Source organism: Henckelia pumila, chromosome 1 (assembly GCF_033568475.1).
Source record: "Henckelia pumila isolate YLH828 chromosome 1, ASM3356847v2, whole genome shotgun sequence".
Lineage (NCBI taxonomy): Eukaryota > Viridiplantae > Streptophyta > Magnoliopsida > Lamiales > Gesneriaceae > Henckelia > Henckelia pumila.
The window spans coordinates 99,469,863-99,496,435 of record NC_133120.1 but is presented as its reverse complement, the minus strand read 5'-3'; the positions used below and the strand labels follow the sequence as shown (position 1 = coordinate 99,496,435).

General features: G+C 36.6%; 1 protein-coding gene and 1 non-coding gene across 2 annotated transcripts; one reads left to right on the top strand and one right to left on the bottom strand.

The window, feature by feature from the left end:
- Positions 1-10,496: 10,496 nt before the first annotated feature.
- Positions 10,497-13,917, bottom strand: LOC140870580 (uncharacterized). The gene is made up of 2 exons (XM_073273012.1): positions 13,445-13,917; positions 10,497-10,617 (listed from the first exon to the last, which is right to left on the bottom strand). Exons 1-2 carry the CDS (start codon positions 13,915-13,917, stop codon positions 10,497-10,499), a joined length of 594 nt encoding a protein of 197 aa, XP_073129113.1.
- An 11,537-nt stretch (positions 13,918-25,454) lies between these two features.
- Positions 25,455-25,565, top strand: LOC140876856 (small nucleolar RNA R71). The gene has a single exon (XR_012149088.1). It is a non-coding gene; the product is annotated as a small nucleolar RNA R71 (small nucleolar RNA).
- Positions 25,566-26,573: the final 1,008 nt, after the last annotated feature.

Sequence of the window (26,573 nt, the reverse complement as noted above, 5' to 3'; positions counted from 1 at the left end):
CCCAGTGGTGTTCTTCTTCCTTGGGCAGTTGTATGCCACATGCCCTGGCTCCTTTCAGTGGTAGCAGACATTGGAACCAATCAAACACTGACCTGAGTGAGGCCTCTGACATTGTGGGCACAAGGGAACTACTCCTATCTTAGGGGCCCCGCCCCTCTGCTGCTGCTGCGGCTGGCGCCCCTGAGGCCTCTGCTGCTGTCCCTGCCGATTCGGGCCCTTAAGCGGCCCAGTAAACTGCTTCTTCGCAGGAGGCTGCGAAGATGGTCGATAAGCTCATGGCTGGAACTTCCTCTTGCTCTGCTGTTCCCTCTGCATCTCTCTTCTTCCCTCCTCAGAACGTAGTGCCCTACTAACTGCAGCCTCATAAGTAGCGACATCCAACATGCGAACGTCATGCTTGATGTCCGCCTGCAACCCATCAACAAACTGTCTCAATTTCTCCGGTGCACTATCAGCAATAAGAGGTACGAAGCGATACCCCTCTCGAATTGGGTAATGTACTCTACCACATACTTGTCCCCCTGACGGAGACTCATGATGTAACACCCGGAAAATTTTAATACATAAATTCGCATGCATAATTAAGGAAATTAATTATTTAAAATTTATATTTGGGTTAAATGACATTTATGTGTTATTATGTGAATTATTTGCATGATTTAAATTTATGTAATCATTTAACCCGCAGTTATTGTATTTTTAGATTTTTTTAAGGAATTATTGGTTTTGATCGCGTAGTTGGGACCGTGGATGGACGAAATGCCAAAATATTTAGCCAAAAATATTTTATGAGTTTTATGAGCCTTAAAATAATATTTTAAGGTATTTTGTCAAAAAATTTTTAGTATTTATTTATATATTTATTTAAGGGTTGATTTTCCTACCCTACATTGATTCTCCCATCAGCCGCCTCCTATCTTCATCATCAACCCTACTCACGTTTATTTACCAGAAAACTCAGCCCTATAGCCGATCAAACAATTTTTTTTCTTTGGAGATTTTGGTCCGTTCTTCGTCCCGGTGCTCCCGCGATCGCGTGTTATTCAAGGAAAACGACGAAAGGCATGTTTAATTCTTTCTCAACACCATATAAGCTATTTAATGCACTGATTTCAGATTTTTTTTGAGGCAATTCACGTTTTATGTTTAGTTCTTGGCTAGAACATGGTAAACTCATGATTTTTGCTTTGTTTCATGCAAAACCCCACGTTTTCTGTTATGGGATTGGATCGGTCTGCTGGTTCAAGAGTCAAGGGGTGTGTTGGGGTCCTAGGAGTCGAGCCATGGCCAGGGTTAAGGCTGGAACAGGGCTGGAGTCGAGTTGCATCAGATTTGGGTCCATGGGTTCGCAGGTTAGGGTTTGGGAGAAGAGGGGTCGGCTGGTGCATGCAGGGCCGAGAACCAGCCGACCCGTGGCCAGGTTAGGACTGGCAGGACCTTGGGAAGGTCCTGCCAGCGGTGGTCCGGCCAGTCGTGGCCGGACTGGAGCGGCAGCAGCCCTTGAAGGGCTGCTGCACACAGCCGAGGGCAGCTGAGAGGGGGGCTTCGGGTTATGGGTTTGGGGTGGGTTCTGGGTCGGTTTTAGGGTTTAGAGTGGATCTGGGTCGGGTTGTTGGGTCCGGGTCGGGTCTGGAAAGTCATGGGCTATGTTAGTTGGGTCCGGGTCCGAGTTAAGTGAGTCGGGCTCGGGTATTTTTATTTTTAAGTTTTAAGTTTAATTAAGTGTTAAATGGGCCTAATTAAATCCAAAAATTTAATTGGGTTTCATTTAATTATTTGGGTTGAATTTAATTGTTATTGGGCTTAAGTAAATTAAATTAAGTTAGCCCGATAATTTTTATGGGCTTGAGAGCCCATGAAAGTTATTGGGCCAGTATTTGGGCTTTTGGGCCCATTGGGCCAGATTAAGTTGTTATTGGGCCAAGCATGCGCTAATGGGCTTTAATTGATTTATTGGGCTTAGAAATATGTTAATGGGCTTAAGTATGTTAATGGGCCAGTCTCAGTGTTAATGGGCCAGAATTTAAGAAAATGGGCTTGAGTGTTAGAGACAGCAGTTCAGTACAAACCATGAGAAATTGCATGTGTCCTAATTATATATTTAATTATTTTATGCATGAAAGTTATTTTAGTATTTATATGTTAGTATAAAAATTAAATTAAATATATATGAAGGACACACATTTTTATTTAAGTACATGCATTCATGAAACAATTTTATGGCATGATTTAATGTTTAAGGTTGAGCAAAAAAATAATTTTATGTTGGAAGTTGAAGTAGTGTGACAATTTAAGGGGGACAAGCCCCCACATGTTAAAGGCAGTTTACTGTCAATTTAAGGGTAGTTTACTACCAGCAAGAGGTGATTCGTCACCGCCGCGTACGTTGGTTTTAAGAGACTGATCAGTCGAACCATTTAAGTTTAAGGTTACACTATGGATATGACCATGCGATGTTAGAAAAATGTTATGTTCAACAATGTTTATGTATGTATTATATGATTATATTTAAGATCAATTTTAAGCAAGATTTTAAGTTATGATTCATGATTTTTAAGCATGCCCATTCATGTATATGTTATGTATTAGTATTTCAGTGATTTAAATTATTTTAAATCCTTGTTATGTTAGCATGTTGGGCCTCTAGGCTCACTACACTTATATGGTGCAGGTGAGTATGTAGAGGATGATGTAGTACCTAACGGCGGCGAGGACGTATGAGCAGACAGGCAGTGATCCCCCGCGGCCGTCGTCTGAGTCATTATGGATACTTTAAGAATTTTAAACTCTGTTATTTGTTTATTTCTCTTAAGTCTTTTCAGTGGTGAATTTTAATACTATTTTTACTAAGAAAGTTTATTGCATGCAAACTTTTAAGTTAATTGTTTTGACAGTAGTTTATTTAAGTTTGACTCAGATATTTAAGTATGAACTGTTGCATTTTTATTTAAGTTATTTTTAAATCTGTTTATTGTTGTGCATATATGTATGGGCATGTATGTACATTTATTTTACTTAGCATTATAAAAAAAAAAATTCCGTAGAAGTGGTAGGATGTTTCAATTGGTATCAGAGCCGCGTTCTTGGAGGGATCATCACTGCTATGCGAGCTCAGAAATCCACGCTACCGGTCTGTAAGTTTTAATTGCTTTTAGTATGATTTAGTAGTATCATGTTTAAGACTTAAGCATTGATGTTAGCAGAAAATTTTTAAGTACTTAGTTATGCATGTCGATTTACGTAAAGAAATATGTGGTGGTGCAGAATGCCTCCGAGACCAGTTAATAGGCGTGGGGAATCCCCACCTCCGCAGAACCCTCTTTCAGCATTGGAGCAAGTCAATGCAAATATGATGGCCGGAATTACTGCTCTGTTGGAGCAGCAGGCGGCACGTCCGAGACTGTCTCATGATGAGGACGTGGCTGAGAGGTTCCAGAAGAAGGGACCGAAGGAGTTCGCAGATGCCACAGATCCACTCGTTGCTGAGGGGTGGATCCATTCTTTGGAGAGCATCTTTGCTTATATGGGGTTGACTGATGCGGACAAGGTGAGGTGCGCAGTGTACATGCTGAAGGGTGATGCAGACTTATGGTGGGAGAGTGCATCACGAGGAGTGAATCTGACTACTATGCTATGGGCAGACTTCCGGAGGATGTTTTACTCCAAGTATTTCACTGAGGACGTGCGCAGCCGCATGATCCGAGAGTTCATGAGTCTCCGACAGGGGGACAAGACCGTTGTGGAGTATATTCGACAGTTCGAAAGGGGCTGTCACCTTGTGCCGTTGATTGCTGGGAGTGCACCTGAGAAGATGAGACAATTTATTGAGGGGCTCAGGGCAGAAATCAAGCATGACATTCGCATGTCGGACGTCCCTACTTATGAGGCTGCAGTCAGTAGAGCCTTGCGTTCTGAGGAGGGTAGAAGAGAGATTCAGAGGGAACAACAGAGTAAAAGACAGTTTCAGTCTGGGTTTCAGCGACCATCTTCGTAGCCTCCTGCGAAGAAGCAGTTTACTGGGCCGTCTAAGGGCCCGAACCAGCAGAAGCCACAGTAGCAGAGACAGCAGCCTAGGGGCGGGGCCCCTAATACTGGAGGACATCCTACTTGCCCGAAGTGCCAGAAGATGCATCCGGGACCATGTCTTCTAGGAGCAGGCATCTGTTTTCATTGTAAAGGGCCAGGGCACCAGATGGCCAATTGCCCGAGGAAGAAGAACACTACAGGGAGAGTGTTCGTGATGCATGCTGAGGAGGCAGACCCAGATACCTCCTTGATCACCGGTATATCTTACCCCTAGCATTTTATGATTTCTTCTTTTGGGTAATATTTTTCGATTTTTGTTGTGGAATAATTTGTTATTTGGGTTACCTATCTGCATGTTAGAATAAGAAGCATGTTTTACTTGTGATTAGAATTAAGGGTTATTAATGACTCATCTTTGGGGGAAAGTTTAGTAGTGGTATAAAATTATTGGGATTCTTCTGCGTGCAAGGAGAATTCTAGTTGGAGGCAACTCCACGTTTGCGTTGCTAGATTCAGGGGCTACGCATTCGTTTATCTCCCTGGAGTTTATCAGATGGATAGGCATTACCCCTGAGATTGGCGACAATGGTTATGATGTCACTATGCCGTCAGGACAGATTATTACTACCTCTAGTGTCATCCTAGAGCTGGAGTTGGAGCTACAGGGGCACTCCATTCGTGCAGATATAGTGGTTTTGCCATTGAGCGGATTTGATTTGATATTGGGTATGGACTGGTTGACAGTCAATGGAGCTTTGATTGATTTTCGTCGGAGAACAGTGTCAGTGAAACCGTCGGAAGGCAACCGTTTACCTTCCATGCATCTCAGAGCAGTGATATTCCTCAGGTGATATCTTATATTCAGACGAGGAAGCTGTTGAGATGGGGTTGCCGAGGTTTTCTAGCAAGTATTGTCACGGCCTCAGAACCATCTAGCAGATCATTATCAGAGATAGAAGTGGTTCGTGACTTTTCGGACATCTTTCCGGAGGATGTTGCTGGAATTCCATCAGTGAGAGATGTGGAGTTCAGTATCGACTTAGTGCCAGACACCGTGCCTATCTCAAAGGCACCGTACCGGCTTGCTCCTACCGAGATGAAAGAGTTGAAGGAACCGATTCAGGAGTTATTAGAGAAAGGATTTGTTCGTCCTAGCTTTTCTCCATGGGGAGCTCCAGTGTTATTTGTGAAGAAGAAGGATGACAGTATGAGACTGTGCATCGATTATCGAGAGCTCAACAGGGTCACAGTGAAGAATAAGTACCCACTGCCGAGGATAGAGGACTTATTTGATCAGTTGCAAGGAGCTTCGGTGTTCTCCAAGATCAACCTGCGATTTGGATATCATCAGCTGCGAGTTAGAGATGCAGATGTGTCCAAGACTGCTTTTCGAACACGTTATGGGCATTACGAGTTCTTAGTAATGCCATTTGGGCTAACCAATGCTCCAGCGGTTTTCATGGATCTCATGAACCGGGTATTTCAGCCGTATCTTGATCAGTTCATCATAGTCTTCATTGATGATATCTTGATCTACTCTAGGAGCATTGAGGAGCATAGGCAGCATCTACAGACAGCCTTGCAGATTTTGAGGGAGCAGCGTTTGTATGCCAAATTCAGCAAGTGCGAGTTTTGGCTTGAGCAGGTGGCATTTCTTGGCCACATTATTTCGAGAGATGGGATTGCAGTGGATCAGTCGAAGGTTGAGGCAGTGCAAAAGTGGGATATTCCGAGGAATGCTTCGGAGATTCGCAGTTTCTTGGGTTTGGCAGGATATTTTAGGAAGTTCATCAAGGGTTTTTCCTCTATTGCAGTACCCTTGACTTCCTTAACCAAGAATAATGCAAAGTTTATTTGGAGTTCAGACTGTCAGAGGAGCTTCGATCAGCTGAAGGAAGCACTCACTACCGCACCGGTTTTAGCGATGACAGTACCACACGAGGAGTTAGTGGTATACACCGACGCGTCTAAGCTAGGGTTAGGCGCAGTACTTATGCAGTGTGGTAAGGTTATTGCTTATGCGTCGAGGCAGTTGAAGATTCATGAGCAGAACTAACCGACACATGACTTGGAGTTAGCAACAGTGGTCTTCGCTTTGAAAATCTGGAGGCACTATCTGTATGGCAAGAAGTGCAAGATTTTCACCGATCATAAGAGCCTCAAGTACCTCTTCACTCAAAAGGAGTTGAACATGAGGCAACGGAGATGGTTGGAGTTGGTGAAGGATTACGACTGTGACATTAGCTACCATCCAGGTAAAGCTAATGTAGTGGCCGATGCTTTGAGTCGGAAGTCGTCAATGGTATCGTGTTTGACAGTGCAGTTACCACTGCAGAGCGAGATTCAGAGGTTTGATTTGGAGTTTTACTCGAGTGGTCATGCACCGAGCTTGTCAATGTTGACGGTGCAGCCGATTCTACGAGATCGGATCAGAGATGGACATCCTACTGATGAGGAGTTACAGCGTTGGAGGCAGAGAGATGAGGCCAAGGGTGGTCTTCTTTATACAATTGTGGATGACATTGTTCAGTACCGTAGTAGGATGTGGGTACCGAACTTCGATCAGTTGAGAGCTGAGATTTTAGCAGAGGCTCACACATCTCCGTACTCCATTCACCCCGGAAGTACGAAGATGTACCGAGATTTATAGCTATTGTATTGGTGGCCCGGGATGAAGAGAGACATCGGGAGAGTTGTGTCAGAGTGCTTGACTTGTCAGCAGGTCAAGGCAGAGCATCAGCGTCCAGCAGGACTTCTTAGACCTCTTTCTATTCCGGAATGGAAATGAGAGAACATTACGATGGACTTTGTAGTTGGGTTACCGAGGAGTGCCAGAGGTTGCACGGCTATTTGGGTGATCGTAGATAGACTCACCAAGTCAGCTCATTTCTTGCCAGTGAGGACTACTTACTCATTGACACAGTATGCGGAGCTTTACATCAAGGAGATTGTTAGACTGCATGGCATACCAGTGTCGATTATGTCAGACAGAGATCCGAGATTTACGTCTGCGTTCTGGAAGAGTCTACATACAGCATTGGGGACTCGACTACTGTTCAGCACAGCTTTTCATCCCTAGACAGATGGTCAGTCTGAGAGGGTGATACAGATTCTTGAGGACTTACTGAGAGCCTGTGTCATCGATTTTCAGGGCTCATGGGAGACGAGATTGCAATTAGTGGAGTTTACCTATAACAACAGCTTTCAGGCGTCTATAGGTATGGCTCCTTATGCAGCTTTATATGGGAGGAGATGCAGATCTCCTATTCATTGGGATGAGGTTGGAGAGAGGATTCTATTGGGTCCCGAGATTGTACAGCAGACTGCAGACATTGTGATTCAGATTCGGAATCGTATGAGGACAGCTCAGAGTCGTCAGAAGAGTTATGCTGATACTCGACGATGAGATCTTGAGTTTGCAGTGGGTGATCATGTGTTTCTGAAAGTATAACCTATGAAAGGGGTGATGAGATTCGGACGCAGAGGCAAGTTGAATCCGAGATATATTGGGCCATTTGAGATCTTGGAGAGAGTTGGCACGTTGGCCTATCGTTTGGCTTTGCCACCAGGGCTTGCGGCAGTGCACAACGTTTTCCATGTATCCATGCTACGGAGATACGTCTCGAATCCGGCGCATGTACTAGATTTTGAACCTTTGCAGTTAGCACCAGATCTATTATTTGAGGAGAGGCCTGTTCGGATCTTAGCCAGAGAGGAGCGGAGACTGAGGACGCGGGTCATACCGATGGTCAAAGTCCAATGGTTGAATCACTCCGAGGAGGAAGCCACTTGGGAGACCGAGGCAGACATGAGAAATCGCTACCCAGAGCTATTCGGGTAAGTACTTTAATTTCGAGGACGAAATTCAATTTAAGGGGGGAGAATTGTAACACCCGGAAAATTTTAATACATAAATTCGCATGCATAATTAAGGAAATTAATTATTTAAAATTTATATTTGGGTTAAATGACATTTATATGTTATTATGTGAATTATTTGCATGATTTAAATTTATGTAATCATTTAACCCGCAGTTATTGTATTTTTAGATTTTTTTAAGGAATTATTGGTTTTGATCGCGTAGTTGGGACCGTGGACGGACGAAATGCCAAAATATTTAGCCAAAAATATTTTATGAGTTTTATGAGCCTTAAAATAATATTTAAGGTATTTTGTCAAGAAAATTTTAGTATTTATTTATATATTTATTTAAGGGTTAATTTTTAGCCAAAATAAGTCATTTTATTGACTTTTATTAATTTTAAAAAATTCCCTATTATATTATTTCGGGATTTAAGGATTTTGTATCAGATTATTATATTTTTTTAAGAGAGTTTTAATTATATTTTTAGGTATATTATCTAGATGCTTATTATTTTAAATATTAACCTAGTATTAAACATAAGATAAATTCCTACCCTACGTTGATTCTCCCATCAGCCGCCTCCTATCTTCATCATCAACCCTCCTCACGTTTATTTACCAGAAAACTCAGCCCTATAGCCGATCAAACAATTTTTTTTCTTTGGAGATTTTGGTCCGTTCTTCGTCCCGGTGCTCCCGCGATCGCGTGTTATTCAAGGAAAACGACGAAAGGCATGTTTAATTCTTTCTCAACACCATATAAGCTATTTAATGCACTGATGTCAGATTTTTTTGGAAGCAATTCACGTTTTATGTTTAGTTCTTGGCTAGAACATGGTAAACTCATGATTTTTGCTTTGTTTTATGCAAAACCCCACGTTTTTTTTATGGGATTGGATCGTTCTGCTGGTTCAAGAGTCAAGGGGTGTGTTGGGGTCCTAGGAGTCGAGCCATGGCCAGGGTTAAGGCTGAAACAGGGCTGGAGTCGAGTTGCATCAGATTTGGGTCCATGGGTTCGCAGGTTAGGGTTTGGGAGAAGAGGGGTCGGCTGGTGCATGCAGGGCCGAGAACCAGTCGACCCGTGGCCAAGTTAGGACCGGCAGGACCTTGGGAAGGTCCTGCCGGTGGTGGTCCGGCCAGCCGTGGTCGGACTGGAGCGGCAGTAGCCCTTGAAGGGCTGCTGCACGCAGCCGAGGGCAGCTGAGAGGGGGGCTTCGGGTTATGGGTTTGGGGTGGGTTTTGGGTCGGGTTTTGGGTTTAGAGTGGATCCGGTTCGGGTTGTTGGGTCCGGGTCGGGTCTGGAAAGTCATGGGTTATGTTAGTTGGGTCCGGGTCCGGGTTAAGTGAGTCGGGCTCGGGTATTTTTATTTTCAAGTTTTAAGTTTAATTAAGTGTTAAATGAGCCTAATTAAATCCAAAAATTTAATTGGGTTTCATTTAATTATTTGGGTTGAATTTAATTGTTATTGGGCTTAAGTAAATTAAATTAATTTAGCCCGATAATTTTTATGGGCTTGGGAGCCCATGAAAGTTATTGAGCCAGTATTTGGGCTTTTGGGCCCATTGGGCCAGATTAAGTTGTTATTGGGCCAAGCATGCGCTAATGGGCTTTAATTGATTTATTGTGCTTAGAAATGTGTTAATGAGCTTAAGTATGTTAATGAGCCAGTCTCAGTGTTAATGGGCCAAAATTTAAGAAAATGGGCTTGAGTGTTAGAGCCAGCAGTTCAGTACAAACCATGAGAAATTGCATGTGTCCTAATTATATATTTAATTATTTTATGCATGAAAGTTATTTTAGTATTTATATGTTAGTATAAAAATTAAATTAAATATATATGAAGGACACACATTTTTATTTAAGTACATGCATTCATGAAACAATTTTATTGCATGATTTAATGTTTAAGGTTGAGCAAAAAAATAATTTTATGTTGGAAGTTGAAGTAGTGTGACAATCTAAGGGGGACAAGCCCCCACATGTTAAGGGCAGTTTACTGTCAATTTAAGGGTAGTTTACTACCAGCAAGAGGTGATTCGTCACCGCCGCGTACGTTGGTTTTAAGAGACTGATCAGTCGAACCATTTAAGTTTAAGGTTACACTATGGATATGACCATGCGATGTTAGAAAAATGTTATGTTCAACAATGTTTATGTATGTATTATATGATTAATTTAAGATCAAGTTTAAACAAGATTTTAAGTTATGATTCATGATTTTTAAGCATGCCCATTCATGTATATGTTATTTTAGAAAATTTGGTCGTTTCACATGAACTCCCGGATCATGCGGCTGCGCACATCCTCAGTAAAATACTTGGCAAAGAACATACGCCTGAACTCTGTACAAGTCAAAGTAGGTAGGTTCACGCCTCTAACGGCGCCCTCCCACCATGAGGCTGCATCCCCTCTCATCATATATACTGCACACTTTACTCTGTCTACATCTGTAATCCCCATGTAGTCAAAGATAGACTCCACTGATCGGATCCATCCCTCGGCAATGAGCGGATCATTGGTGCCTAAAAACTCCTTTGGTCCCTTCTTCTGGAACCGCTCAGCCACATCCTCATCATGGGTAAGTCTAGGTCGTGCAGTTTGCTGCTATAACAAAGCAGTGATCCCCGCCATCATATTTGCATTGGCCTGCTCCAATGCTGCAAGAGGGTTATGCGGAGGTGGAGGGGGAGGTCCCCCGCGTCTGTTCATCTGTTTCGGAGGCATTCTGCACCACCACATGTTTCTTTACGTAAATCGCAATGCATAACTTAAGGGTTCTAAAACTTTACTAAATCATCACATATGCTCCTTATAATTATAAGAAAACAATTAAAACTTACAGACCGGTAGTAGGATTTCTGAGCTTCACGTGGCAGTAGGACACCCTCCAAGGACCGCGCTTTGATACCAATTGAAACGTCTACTACTAATAAATGCGGAATTTTTTTATACTAAAAATAATACTATACATATATGCCCATACATATATGTATAAAATTTAGAAATAATACTAACAAATAAATTATTTTAATAATAACTTAAATAAATAAAAATCTTGAAACATGCAATATTAATAAAAATCTGTAACTCAAAATTCAAACTCATGCATGCGAAAATAAACATAAATAAAGTGAAACATGTTTAAAATCCTTGATAAAATATTTCAAACATAATAAAGCTCTAAGGCAACGGTCACGGGGTCCACTGTCAGCTCGCTCATACGTCCTCGCCACCGGTAGGAGCAACATAATAGTCATCTGACTCACCTGCACCATATAAGCGTAGTGAGCCTAGGGGCTCAATATGTCTAACCCTTTATAGCAAGGTTAAAAATAATGCAACACATAATCATACTAATACATATATGTGTACATGCATGCATGAATAAAATATTTCATCATCTTGCCATAAACATCATTGATCTTATTCTTGAACATAAGCATACATAATATGGTTGAGCACGACATTTTGAAACATAATATGGTCCTATCCGTAAGTGTGACTAAATCTGTGCCGACTGATCAGTCTCCCGAACCAACGTACGTGGCGGTGATAAATCACCTCTGTGCTGGTAGTAAACTACCTCTTAACATAAATAGTGGATAACCACCTCTGTACTGTCACACTACTTCAATTCCCATCATAAAAATATTTTGCTCAACACTTGATCATAATCATAACATGTAAATTTTTCATGAATGCATGCATTGAAAATATGTCCGTAATATATATTTAATTGATTTTCATAATAAATATACTTATACTTAAAATATAAAATTCATGCAAAAAATAATTAAATATATATTCCGGACTTAGTTATTTTTCATGGGTTGGTCCAGTCTACTGGTCTCTCTAATAGGCCCCTTAACTGACTTAAAGCTCATTATCTAACTTACCCCATAATTAATAAATAATTTTAAAAATTATAATTTTTACTAAAATAAAATACTTAAATGTTATTGGGCTTAAATAAAAATATTTAGGCCCAATAACTAATTAATTCATAAAAATTCTTGGACTGGCCCAATAAAATTACTGACTGGCCCAAAAATTTCTATGGGCCCACAAGCCCATAAAAATCATCGGGCTAACTTAAAAATAATTTTGAAAGCCCAAATAAAATTATTTGGAGGCCCAAATAATTTTATTTCTAATTAATTGGCACAAAAACCAATTAAAACATTAAACACTTAAAAATTAAAATACTCAAGCCCGGCCCACCTAACCCGGGCCCGGACCCGGACTCACCTGACCCGACCCTAGACCCTACTGACCCAACCCAATACCCTGACCCGACCCGAAACCACACAGAACCCCAAACCCGATCCCCCCTCCCCTCTCCTCTCGACTGCACGAGCAGCAGGCCTTCATGGCCTGCTGCCGCCTGGCTCCGGCCGCCCCTGGCCGGAGCACCACCGCCCAGACGTAGCCCACGTCTGGGCGGTCCTAACCTTACCCCTGCCTGCCCCTAGCCTGACCTTGCATGGCCGGGCGATCCCTTCTTCCTCGGAACCCTAAACCTGCGCACCCTTGGACCCCAACTGATGTAGCTCGGTCCTAGCCTTATTCCAGCCTTAACCACCAAGCCAAACCCAACCTAAGGACCCTAAGGAACCCTCTTACCCGTGACCCAGCAGCCAAAACCGATCCCCAACAGAAAAATGTGAGGATGCACCAAAGGAAACCAACAAAACGTGAGTTGTGACATATATCAATCAAGATTTTTTGCATAACTCGATGATGACAGTACAAAAACGTGATGGAACATAAAATCATTTGTGTAATAGCTTATATGGTGTAGAAAGAAAAGATTTAAACATGTCTTGCTAATTATAACGAATATTATCGCGTGTACGGCACCCGGACGACGAACCAACGACCAACACTAAATTTTTCCTTGAAGAACACGGCTATGGAGGTTGAGATTTCTGGAAAAATGGTGTGAAAGAGATTGAAGAAAAGGGTGGAGGCGGCTGATGGTGATGGTAGTGGGGTAGGAATTTATTTTAGGTTTAATAATAGGTTAATAATTAAAAATAATATGTATCTAGATAATATACCTAAAAATATAATTAAAAATCTCTTATAATATTTATAATCTGATAGAAAGTTCAAATCCCAATAAACCCAATGCCAGATAGCTGCCAAAAAGCATAAGCCAGAAAATACAATATGTGCCCCTGCCACACCTTCGTAACTCCAAACCCCCGGATTCGTTACAGTCCCTCCTGTAATACTCCAACCCCCCCATGAATTGGTTATTCCTAAACGAGTCATGAAGGGTATAACGAACCCTGTCGATCTTAGAGAAAATCGAAGCTCCCTGCAACTGATCAAACAAATCCTAAATTCTCGGCAGTGGATACTTGTTCTTCACAGTGACTCTATTGAGCTCTCGGTAATCGATACAAAGCCTCATGCTACCATTTTTATTTTTCCCAAACAACACTGGAGCTCCCCAAGGAGAAAAGCTAGGGCGAATAAAGCCCTTCTCCAACAGTTCCTGAATCTGCTCCTTCAACTCTTTCATCTCTGTAGGGGCGAGTCAATACGGTGCCTTAAAAATAGGCACAGTGTCAGGAATCAACTCAATGCTGAACTCCACTTCCCTCGCTGGTGGAATCCCTGCAACATCATCGGGAAAAACGTCTGAAAAATCACGTATCACCTCTATATCTTCTAGGGAACTGGTAGGTGGCACTGCTGATGTGACTACACTGGCAAGAAACCCCTGGCAACCCCGTCTCAATAACTTCCTCGCACGTGCATGAGAAATCACCGGCGAGATCTCACAGCTCGGAGATGCATAGAAAATAAACTGTTCGCCCTCCTCTGGTTTCACTGCCACTGACCTCTGCCGAAAATCAATCACTGCCTCATTGACTGACAACCAATCCATACCCAAGATCAAATCAAACCCAGTCAACGGTAAAACCACTAAATCTGCCCTGATAGTGCGCCCCTGTAAATCCATCTCCATGCCTCTGCAGATGCTAGTGGTAGAAAGAACCTGTCCAGACGGCATGGTTACATCATACCCTGTTTCAGCAACCTCGGGCTTAATGCCTATCCGTCTGATAAACTCCAGGGAGATAAACGAATGCGTAGCTCCTGAATCTAGCAACGCATACATGGAGTTTCCTCCTACTAGAATTCTCCCTGCACGCAGAAAATCCCAACAATCGCATACGAAACTTACTCTCTCCCAATATAAGTTATAAAATATTTCTCTTAATTAAACACAAGTAGTAAGCACATCTTACTCTAATCATACAATCAGGCAGCCCATGCAAATTAAAATCATAAATTAAATTCCCAAAAATTTCTTAAAAGAATAAGTTAGGATATACCGTTGATTAAGGAGGTATCTGGGTCTGTCTCCTCAGCCTGCATGACAAACACCCGCCCAGTGGTGTTCTTCTTCCTTGGGCAGTTGTATGCCACATGCCCTGGCTCTTTGCAGTGGTAGCAGACATTGGAACCAATCAAACACTGACCTGAGTGAGGCCTTTGATACTGTGGGCACAAGGGAACTACTCCTGTCTTAGGGGCCCCGCCCTTCTGCTGCTGCTGCGGCTGGTGCCCCTGAGGCCTCTGCTGCTGTTCCTGCTGATTTGGGCCCTTAGGCGGCCCAGTAAACTGCTTCTTCGCAGGAGGCTGCGAAGATGGTCGATAAGCTCCTGGCTGGAACTGCCTCTTGCTCTGCTGTTCCCTCTGCATCTCTCTTCTTCCCTCCTCAATCATGTAGTCCCATACCTACATAGTCTCAGAATTCCTCTCATTCCGGCACGGGATTGGTTCATTCATGTCTCCCTCCGCCTAGAAGCCTACCAGGAGCCGCTCATTGTCCGTGCAACCTCTTGGCACCGGCGATCACTCCCTGCCTCTTCAGCCCCGGGCGTCACATGCCCACCAACTTCCGCTTGGTTCGTCCCCGAACCATACCGTACTTAGAAAGATCGGCTTTGATACCATTTGTAATGCCCCACTGTATCAAGACGGATCTTTTCAGCGTGCTTATGTCCTCACTCACACGCATCCTGGAAAACTTCTCAGGGGGTCACCCATCCTATAATTGCCCCAAGTCAAGCACGCTTAACTTTGGAGTTCTTATGTGATGAGCTCCCGAAAAGAAGATGCACCTTCTTGATATGAATAGTACATATGAAATCTTTTAAGCCCTTCTCAACCATGTAGTCCCATACCTATCCCTCTCATTCCGGCACGGGATCGGTTCATTCATGTCTCCCTCCGCCTAGAAGCCTATCAGGAGCCGCTCATTGTTCGTGCAACCTCTTGGCACCGGCGATCACTCCCTGCCTCTTCAGCCTCGGGTGTCACAATTTTCATATATGTATAACTCGAAACATTATTTTCATATAATTATACTTTTTTTTGGTAATTTCGACGATAAAAATATCTTATAATACCAAACACATCAACATCTTTAAGTTATTTAAAATAGGTTTATCCAAACATTTTAACAACTTATTTTTAAAATAAGTTCTAATAGCTTATAAGCTCGTAAAACAGCTTTTAAGTTTTAGGAGCTTATAAACTATTTTTAATAAGCTTAGACAAATATCCTCTTAATTGCCTTTTCTAATTTCTACTCATTCTCCATTAATACCATGAGTTGGAAGAGATTTTTCATCAAGCCCACATACAATGTCATACCAGACCATGAGATGACATTGAATTAAAAAAAAATGAAAAAAAAACATGAAATAAGTAAAAATTTGTGAATTAAACTATTTTTATCCAATGTACCAAACGATATCTAAAAGTCTACTCACGGTTATCATATCGTATCTTATACATAATAAAACATAAAAATCCGATAATAATGTTTTAGTACATCAATTTTTATTTTTAAAAAGTATATTATTATTATTGAGTTAATTTATGACGTATCCTTGTACAGAAAAAACACAGATATTTTGTATACGTGAAGCCCTTTTTGCCGGCAAAGGCTATGCTAATCCAGGAGTAGTACTCTCGGTTATTATTTGCATGACACGTGTTCCTTTAAACACAATTGTTTACATTAATTTTATATCATATTTTTCAACTAAAATTAAGTTACCGTGGTAAAATTTTTCCACCCATTTAACATATGTTCTTCCCAACTTCCCGCTGCTACAACTTAAATTGTAATTCACCCAAGTGTAGGTTGTCTGCAAGTAATATACTCGTGAGTACGAGATCGATCCACGGAGAGGATGTTGTAAGTTTAATTTTAGCAATAATATATTATAGATGAAAATATTATTATAAAACTTCAAATACACAAATTATAAAATTGTCAAGGTTTCAAAGGTTCATTGTTGGTTTATTTAAGATTGCTTAATAAAAATAAATAAAAGAAACTAAAATAAAAATAAACATAAAAGAACAATGAAATATTTAAACAAGTATATCATATAATATAGTTCCCACTATATTAATATCAGATTAACCGATATTTAATACATGGTACCCATAATATATATATAGATGAATAAATATAAACATAAAAAGAACAATTAAATATTTAAACAAGTATATCATATAATATAGTTCCCACTATATTAATATCCACCGATATTTAATACATGGTACCCATAATATATATAAATGCATAAATATAAATTGACATAAAAGTAAATGTTAGATCAAATCACAATATTTTATTTAGAACAACCGGCAGAGCCACGCTATCGTCTAAATAAAATATATGACTTTATGTTAGATGCGATAAAGTAAATGTTAGTTGCGGAAAAGTAAAAGTTAGATGCGAGAAAGTAAATGTTAGTTGCGGAAAAATAAATGTTAGTTGCGATAAAGTAAAAGTTAGATGCGATAAAGTAAATGTTAGTTCAAATCACAATATATTATTTAGAACAACCGACAGTGTCACGCTATCGTCTAAATAATATATATGACTTTATTATAAATAGATACATATATTTATAGTATATAATTATTGTAGTAATTATTGTATCATATTTGACAACAAATCAAGGTAACCACATTCAAGGTACCAAGCATTTGATGTAAATAGATAACAACAAATCATCCAAAATTATACCTACAAATAAAGATCAATTAGTAAAAATAAAAATAGAAAAGAAAAGAATATACAAAATATAGACAATCTTACTTGACCAACAATGAAACCTTTTCACCTTGACATAAAAAGATTTAGCTTTCCATGAACATGAAACTCAAGAATAAAGATAAAAGAAATTTCATACTTGAACTTGAGAAACTTGCACACTCAAACTTTTATTCTCACACACACAATATTTATTTTACAAATGAAGAATTCTCTACACTCTTGCACACTCAAACTTTTATACAACACATCTATTTATAGGCCAAATGAGAGCAAGAGTCCAAGGCTCATTAAATATGAAATAGTAAAGTTGGTGGGTGCTTGTCTTCTTGAATGTCAATACCATGACCCAACTTTAATTGGTATGTTTGATGCCTTAGACCACCGATTCAGCCTTTCTTTTCAACATAGAACACGTAGGATATTTTGTGTAGATGTGTTTGGACAACTCATTCACCCCTTTTGGATAAAATATGAAATACTTATGATATTTTTACTCCAAGCTGGTCATAGTAAAAGTAAATCTATCTCCATTTTGATGTTTGATTATTTTGATCATCTTAATGAAGTTTTTGGAATTTCTTGTCTTCTACAAAGTTGAAGATGCCTCTTTTGTGATTTTACAGGTTTTGAGGTTACTCCATTATGACCTCTGTAGCTTGAGTAATTTTATTTTTACCAAACCTGCGCAAACCGTAAAATACAACATTTTAGTAAAACATTTAAATATAAACACATAACACTAAAATAATATAACTTCATAATTTTAATTAAACTTAAATTTTAAAACACACTTTTTAACATATAAATAATTACAAATTTTAAGTTTCATCACACCCCCAAACCGGCTAATTACTAGTCCCTTAGTAATAAAATATCATAAAATATCATAAAATATCATAAAATCACAAGTTAGATTTTTATTCCTTAATATATATATTCAAATTTGCAAACTTTAAAATTTTAAAAAACACACTTGTGAGGAGATCATATGTTTATTTATAAATCTCATTATCAACCAATATATTAATATGTAATTGGATGGGCTATACATATATATTTCACACAATATCAAAATAGTAAATATATATAATTTTTTTTTTACATAAATATTTTCTAAAAACTTTGAGAATAATATAATTAAAAGGATAATAGAAATCATTTTCATAACATGTATATCATCAGGAATATTAATGTAAAAGTCTCAACTCCATATTCTCTCGGGTTAAAGTATTTCATATATAGCTGTTTTTCACTCGTGGAGTTGGAAGAAAATTATACACTCTTTGAAAATGGCTAGTAAAGCAGACAATCAAATAACCTAATATTGAAAATAAGATAGGATGATTTACAAAGAATAAACCCATTTTTTTTGTTTTTTTGTTTTTTTGTTTTTTTGTTTTTTTTTTTTTTTTGCTTGGCTGCAAAATTGTTTTTACATAATCAAATACCTCCAATAAACTTTGAAAATGTAACATTTTTTTTTCAAAGTTTATTTATTTTTTTATTTTTTATGAGGTAAATCTATTACATTAATAATTATAGTAGAGATATTAATACTCTACATCTTTACAATCAAACTTCAAACAACTTTGCAGCCAATTTTCAATTTTTTTTTTCTTTTTTTTTTTTTAAAATGGGTTTAATCTAGTAATCAACCATTTCTTAATAATCAATAAAAGCTTATAAGTTGTTTTCTCAATTCTTACCCCTCACTCACAAAATTTATGTGAGTAACTATTGCACTTTTACAAATTAATTCCCTCAATTATACATGTTATTATTTATTCAATCAATATCACTTTAATTATATACTCATAAAAGTTTTAAAAAATATGTATTTGAAAACACACAATTATATATTATTTATAACTTATATCCCATCAATTATATATTTTTTATTAAATTGATAAAAAGAATAATAAATAAACATCTATACAAAAAGACTTCATTTTCTTAGTAGTTTGCAATTTAAATATATACGGAATATTAAAATCTAATCTATTGTGATAAGATGATAAATAAAAACTAATGCGTGTCAGGAGTTTTTGACTCCTTACTCTGCCATTGAATAAATATTATTATAGAAATATTTTTTTTTTTTAAATTTTAAATTTTTTATTTTTTTTTTTTAAGAAAAATAAAGAGTACATGATGAAAGAGATATCACCTGAAATTATTGAAGATGAGGAACAAACACAAACCATTTCATGACATGTTGAATCAATGATCCAGTTTTCTTTTCTTACTAGTTGGTTGAGACCAATTGATCTTTGTTATAGCTGAATCAGGTTGATGAACAAAAGCTTGGAGATCATCAATTAATTGCTCTTCATTCGAAGCAGAGATGAGCATCCTTCGTGAATTTTCTGAAATAAAATTTTGTTCCACGGCTACATCGAGAAAAGTCAACAAACCATCATAATAGTTATTGATATTCAACAAGCCAACAGGTTTATTATGGATATTAAGTTGTGCCCAAGAAACAACATGAAAAATTTCTTCTAAAGTACCAAAACCACCAGGTAAGGCAATAAAAGCATCAGAATTTTCTATCATTTTAGTTATTCTCTCGTACATTGATGGAACTTTCAACTCTTCCCCAACCGTAACACCTGTAATATTTCCTTCAGCTAAAGCTGTAGGAATAATACCCAAAACCTGACTACCTCCAAGATGAGCTGCTGTTGAAATAGATCCCATTAACCCAATATTGCCTCCTCCGTAAACCAAGTGAATTTTTCTCTCTGCTAAATTTTTTCCAAGATTAATTGCTGCATCAACAAATATTTCATTCTTTCCAGTATTAGAACCACAAAAGACACAAATATTTTTCAATTTTTGTGAAGAAGATCCTGTCATGTTTTTTTCTTTTCTTTTAAAAAATATAGAGAGAGTTGAGTGATTTTATAAGGAAAACAAGGAATAAGACAGAAATAGGAATACAGATGTGAACAAAATGATGAAAATAGTAAAAAAAATAATATATAATAATAACATGCATGCGTATAAACAGTGATGTGATTGTGGCTCACAGTGTTCCTTCAATATTTATGAGTCGAGGGTTGGCTTACCATCCAATTTTCTTATAAATTGGCAAATAGGGTCTTTTTTAGTCAGATTCCCAAGACCATCACCATGACGCTGCGCTTGGAATAGTTTCCATAAATGGAGAAGTTGACCTTGTACATCTCCACTAGAATGCGTCTCAAGAGTCAATGAGATATCATCCAATGACTCTTTACTCAGCCCATTCTTAATGAAATCAATTTTATCTTCTCTATTTGTGGAAACATATCCCAAAGATCTGCATTGTCTATTACAAGTCCATCTGGCACAATTATGACAAACATCTAACCTTTTAGCCCTTCTTTTCTTCGCATAGGTACTTTTTCCTAGTCCAGACATATTTCGAACAAGTAAGAATTTTGGAACTTCACCACCTAATCGAACCTTGGCTTCAATTATAAGACGAATATCCTCCGGGATTCCTTTTTGCATAAGCATTCTCAATCTTTCACATCTGCCTTCATAAATCATTCTCAGAACTTTTTTAGAAACAGATGGAAAATATTTACCAAGTTTTTTGATAGCTTCATCCATAATATATATTTATATATATATATTCAATTATTTTGGGAAATTGAAATAAAACCGACTGAAAGTAGTCACGGAGTACCGTTATCCGCCACTTAACCGGGAAGTGAACTCAATTCTGCAAAAATAAAATAAAAATATAAGTAACAATTAAGTTGGATCATATAAAGGCATAAACTCTTCATTAAGAACTTCATTTTCTATAAACGGTTTAAGTCTTTGCCCATTAACTTTAAATACATTATTATTTTTAGGATTTTCAACATCAACAGCACCATGAGGATAGACAAATTTAACAATAAATGGTCCAGACCATCGCGATCTAAGTTTTCCTGGAAACAAATGCAAGCAAGAATTATAAAGTAAAACTTTTTGTCCGATTTCAAAAGATTTTCTCATAATATTTTTATCATGAAATGCTTTTGTTTTATCTTTATAAATCTTTGCATTTTCATATGCATCATTTCTTAATTCTTCTAGTTCATTTAATTGCAATTTTCTTGATTTAGATGCATCATCTAAATTAGTATTAAACGCTTTAATTGCCCAATAAGCTTTATGTTCAATTTCAACAGGTAAATGACAATGCTTTCCAAAAACTAATCTATATGGTGACATCCCCAATGATGTTTTAAATGCAGTTCTATATGCCCATAATGCATCACTTAATCTTAAAGACCAATCTTTTCGATTTGGATTGACTGTTTTTTCCAAAATTTGTTTTATTTCTTTATTTGCAAGTTCAACCTGACCATTCGTTTGAGGGTGATATGGAGTAGAAACTTTATGTGTAATACCATATTTTCTTAACAACGAAGAAAATGATTTATTTATAAAATGACTTCCCCGATCACTTATTATAGCTCTAGGTATTCCAAATCGACTAAAAATATTTTCTTTCAAAAATTTTATCACAACTTTATGATCATTAGTTCTACATGCAATTGCTTCAATCCATTTTGAAACATAATCGACAGCTACTAAAATATAAGTGAATCCAAAAGATAATGGAAATGGACCCATAAAATCTATTCCCCAACTGTCAAATATTTCAATAATCATGATTGGATTTAAAGGCATCATGTTTCGTTTTGAAATTGAACCCATTTTCTGACAATTTTCACAAGATTTGCAAAATGAATGTGTATCTTTGAATAAAGAAGGCCAATAAAATCCACATTGAAAGATTTTTGCAGCTGTTTTCTTTGACGAAAAATGACCTCCACATGCCTCAGAATGACAAAATTTTATGACACTACTTACCTCATTGTCGGGTATGCATCGTCGAAAAATTTGATCAGGACAATACTTAAACAAATAAGGATCATCCCAATAAAATTTTTTGACCTCTTTCAAGAATTTATTTTTATCTTGTGAACTCCAATGAGAAGGCATTTTATTTGTCACAAGAAAATTTACAATATTAGCAAACCAAGGCATAGTAGTAGCATAAAATAGTTGATCATCCGGAAAATTTTCATTTATTGGTATTTCATTTTGAGATGATTTAGAAATTATTCTTGATAAATGATCGGCTACTACATTTTCTTTTCCTTTTTTATCTTTTATTACAAGATCAAATTCTTGTAACAACAAAATCCATCTTATTAATCTCGGCTTAGCATCTTGTTTATTTGATAAATATTTTATGGCAGAATGATCAGTGTAAACAATAGTAGTAGAACCAATTAAATAGGATCGAAATTTATCTAATGCAAACACTACTGAAAGTAATTCTTTTTCAGTTGTTGAATAATTGATTTGAGCACTATTTAAGGTTCTACTTGCATAATAGATCACATAAGGTTTACCTTCTTTTCTTTGTCCTAACACGGCTCCTACAGCATAATCACTTGCATCACACATTAATTCAAATGGTAAAGACCAATCAGGAGGTTGTAAAATAGGTGATGTAGTTAAAAGATTAATTATTTTTTTAAAAGCAGTTTCACATTCTTGAGTCCATTCGAATTGTGCATCTTTTGTTAAAAGATTTGAAATTGGTTTCGATATTATGCTAAAATTTTTTATAAATCTTCTATAAAATCCCGCATGACCCAAAAATGATCGAATTTCTTTGATCGTGTTTGGTGATGGTAGATTAGCAATAACATCAACCTTAGCTTTATCAACTTCAATTCCTTTTTCAGATATGACATGCCCTAACACAATTCCGGATTTAACCATGTAGTGACATTTTTCCCAATTTAAAACAAGATTTTTTTCTTCACATCTTTTTAAAACTTCTTCCAAATTTTTAAGACAGTTTTCAAATGAGTTTCCAAAAACAGTTATATCATCCATAAAAACTTCCACAAATTCTTCAATCATGTCACTAAAAATACTTAGCATGCATCTTTGAAAAGTAGCCGGGGCATTACATAAACCAAATGGCATTCTTTTAAAAGAAAAAGTTCCGAACGGACAAGTGAAAGTAGTTTTTTCTTGATCTTCTAATGATATTGGTATTTGATAATACCCCGAATACCCATCAAGAAAACAATAATAAGGATTACCTGCCACTTTCTCTAAAATTTGATCTAAAAATGGTAACGGAAAGTGATCTTTTCTAGTTGCATCATTTAATTTTCTATAATCAATGCACATACGCCAACTAGATGGAATCCTAGCTTGTAATAATTCTCCCTTTTCATTTTTTATAACAGTGATGCCTGATTTTTTTGGTACTACTTGTGTTGGACTTACCCATTTACTATCCGAGATTGGATAAATAATTCCGGCATCTAATAGTTTTAAAACTTCATTTTTAACAACTTCTTTCATGTGTGGATTTAATCTTCTTTGTGGTTGTTGATATGTTTTAGCATTTTCTTCCAAATGAATTCTATGTGTGCAGATTAAAGGATTTATACCTTTTATATCTTGCAAAGTCCATCCAATTGCATTTTTGTGTTTTTTAAGTAGTGTTATTAAATCTTCTTCTTGTTTTGGTAAGAGGGTAGAAGATATTACAATAGGATATGTTTGATTTTCACCAAGAAAAGCATATTTTAGTTCTATTGGCAAGGGTTTTAATTCAAGTTTTGGATGATCATTTTCTTTTACTTCTTCAAGTTCATTAATTTCTTCAAATAACTTTGATTTAAAAACATTTTTTGAATCAAAACTTTCTACTAAACAAACTTCAGATTGTTGATTTAAGTTTTCTTGGTGTATATTTTCTTCCACAATTGTTTCTATTGCATTATCATCTTCATCTTCATTAATACTTGGTTGTTTACATAAATTGAACACATTAAGTTCTAAAGTCATATTTCCAAAAGACAATTTCATTATTCCATTTCGACAATTAATTAAAGCATTTGAAGTTGCTAGAAATGGACGTCCCAATATTACTGGAATTTCGTTATGTACTTCTATTGGTTGTGTATCCAAGACAATAAAATCCACAGGATATATGAATTTATCGACTTGAACTAACACATCTTCTACGATACCTCTAGGTATTTTGATTGACCTATCGGCTAGTAAAAGAGTAACAGATGTAGGTTTTAAATCTCCCAACTTAAGCTTTTCATAAACTGAATAAGGAATTAAATTCACACTTGCTCCCAAATCTAACAAAGCTTTTTTAATTTTATTTTTTCCAATAATACATGAAATTGTTGGACAACCGGGATCTTTATATTTCAAAGTAGAATTATTTTGAATAATAGAACTTACTTGCTCCGTTAAGAATGCTTTCTTCTTTACATGCAATTGTCTTTTTACAGTACATAAATCTTTTAAAAACTTTGCATAAGAAGGCACTTGTTTAATAGCATCTAATAATGGAATATTTATTTTTACTTGTTTAAAAACTTCATAAATATCAGAATCATTTTTTTGTTTTTTTATTATTAACTAATGCATGAGGGAAAGGAACATGCTTATTTGACTCACATATTATTTCAGATAATTTATCATCAACTTTCTTAATCTTAGGACTCAAAGTATCATCTTTCTCGAAAGTATCAAGATTTTCATCCTTACTCTTTGAGTTTGACTGATCTTTGTTTTCATCACTATATGGATCATTAACTATTTTACCACTTCTAAGAGTAATAACAGATTTTACTTGATCAAATTTTTCTTGATTTTGATTTTTAGGATTAGGTTGTGGTTGAGATGGAAATTTTCCTTTTTCATGAATATTAAGTGCAGATGCAAATTTTGCAAGAGTTTCTTTCAAATCATTCATAGATTGAATGTTTTGAATATTGATAGACTCTTGCTTTTGAATGTATGCATGAATTTCATCTTCAAAATTTTTTCTTGGAGGTGGGATATAAGGAGCATAACCTTGATGATTTTGGTTATTTTGAAAAGGTTGTTGTGAAGGTTGTGCATTATTATCGTTCCTCCAACTAAAATTGGGATGATTTCTCCAACCAGGATTGTATGTTTGTGAAAAAGGATCTAATGTTGGTTTTTTAAAATTGTTAACATAATTGGCTTGTTCATGGAGACATTCTTTAAATGAAGGCAAAGTAGGACAATTTTTTGTAAGATGATCATGTGTGTCACATATATGACAAACAATTTCTTGAACACTTTTTAATTGATCACTCTTTTTCATTTCTAATGACTCGATTTTTCTTGCTAAAGATGCAAGTTTAGCTTGAACATCTACATCATCTTTAAGATGATAAATACCACCCCCATTTGTTGAATTATTGGTTTTACTTGGTGGTTCAATTGAGCCTATATTATCCCAATTTTGAGCATTTTCTGCTAATGACTCCAAATATTCCATAGCTTCATTTGGGTTTTTATCTTCAAAAGTTCCATTACACATGAATTCTATCATTTGCCTATCTTTAGGTATTAAACCTTCATAAAAGTGAGAAACTATTCTCCATATTTCAAAACCATGATGTGGGCATGTATTAAGTAACTCTTTATATCTATCCCAACATTGATAAAATGTTTCCCCTTGTTTTTGAGAAAAAGTTGTAATTTGTCTTTTAAAAGAGTTTGTTCTATGGGAAGGAAAAAACTTTTTTAGAAATTGTTGTTGCATTTCTTCCCATGATCTTATTGAACTTGATCTCAAATTTTGCAACCATGTTTTAGCTTTATCTTTTAAGGAAAAAGGGAAAAGCTTTAATCGAACAGTATCCATGCTACAATTTTGATCATTATAAGTGTTGCAAACCTCCTCAAATTCTCTTAAATGCAAATATGGATTTTCAGAATCTAAGCCATGAAAATTTGGTAAAAGTTGAATGACTTGTGGCTTAAAATTGAAATTAGATGCATCAGGAGGAAAAACTAAACAAGATGGTGTACTAGTTCTTATTGGATTCATATGGTGCCTAAGTGTTCTTGGTTGTTCATGTTCTTGATGATGATTATTATTATTATTATCATCTTGATTATTAGAATTATCGTCCATGTTTAAAATATTTTCAGTTACTCGAACAAGTCTACCACTTTGTTTACGACTCCAAACAATCATACAATAAAAAACAACATACTATTTACATAATAACAAAATTAAACTTAATTTATACCTCCCCGGCAACGGCGCCAAAAACTTGCTACAACTTAAATTGTAATTCACCCAAGTGTAGGTTGTCTGCAAGTAATATACTCGTGAGTACGAGATCGATCCACGGAGAGGATGTTGTAAGTTTAATTTTAGCAATAATATATTATAGATGAAAATATTATAAAACTTCAAATACACAAATTATAAAATTGTCAAGGTTTCAAAGGTTCATTGTTGGTTTATTTAAGATTGCTTAATAAAAATAAATAAAAGAAACTAAAATAAAAATAAACATAAAAGAACAATGAAATATTTAAACAAGTATATCATATAATATAGTTCCCACTATATTAATATCAGATTAACCGATATTTAATACATGGTACCCATAATATATATATAGATGAATAAATATAAACATAAAAAGAACAATTAAATATTTAAACAAGTATATCATATAATATAGTTCCCACTATATTAATATCCACCGATA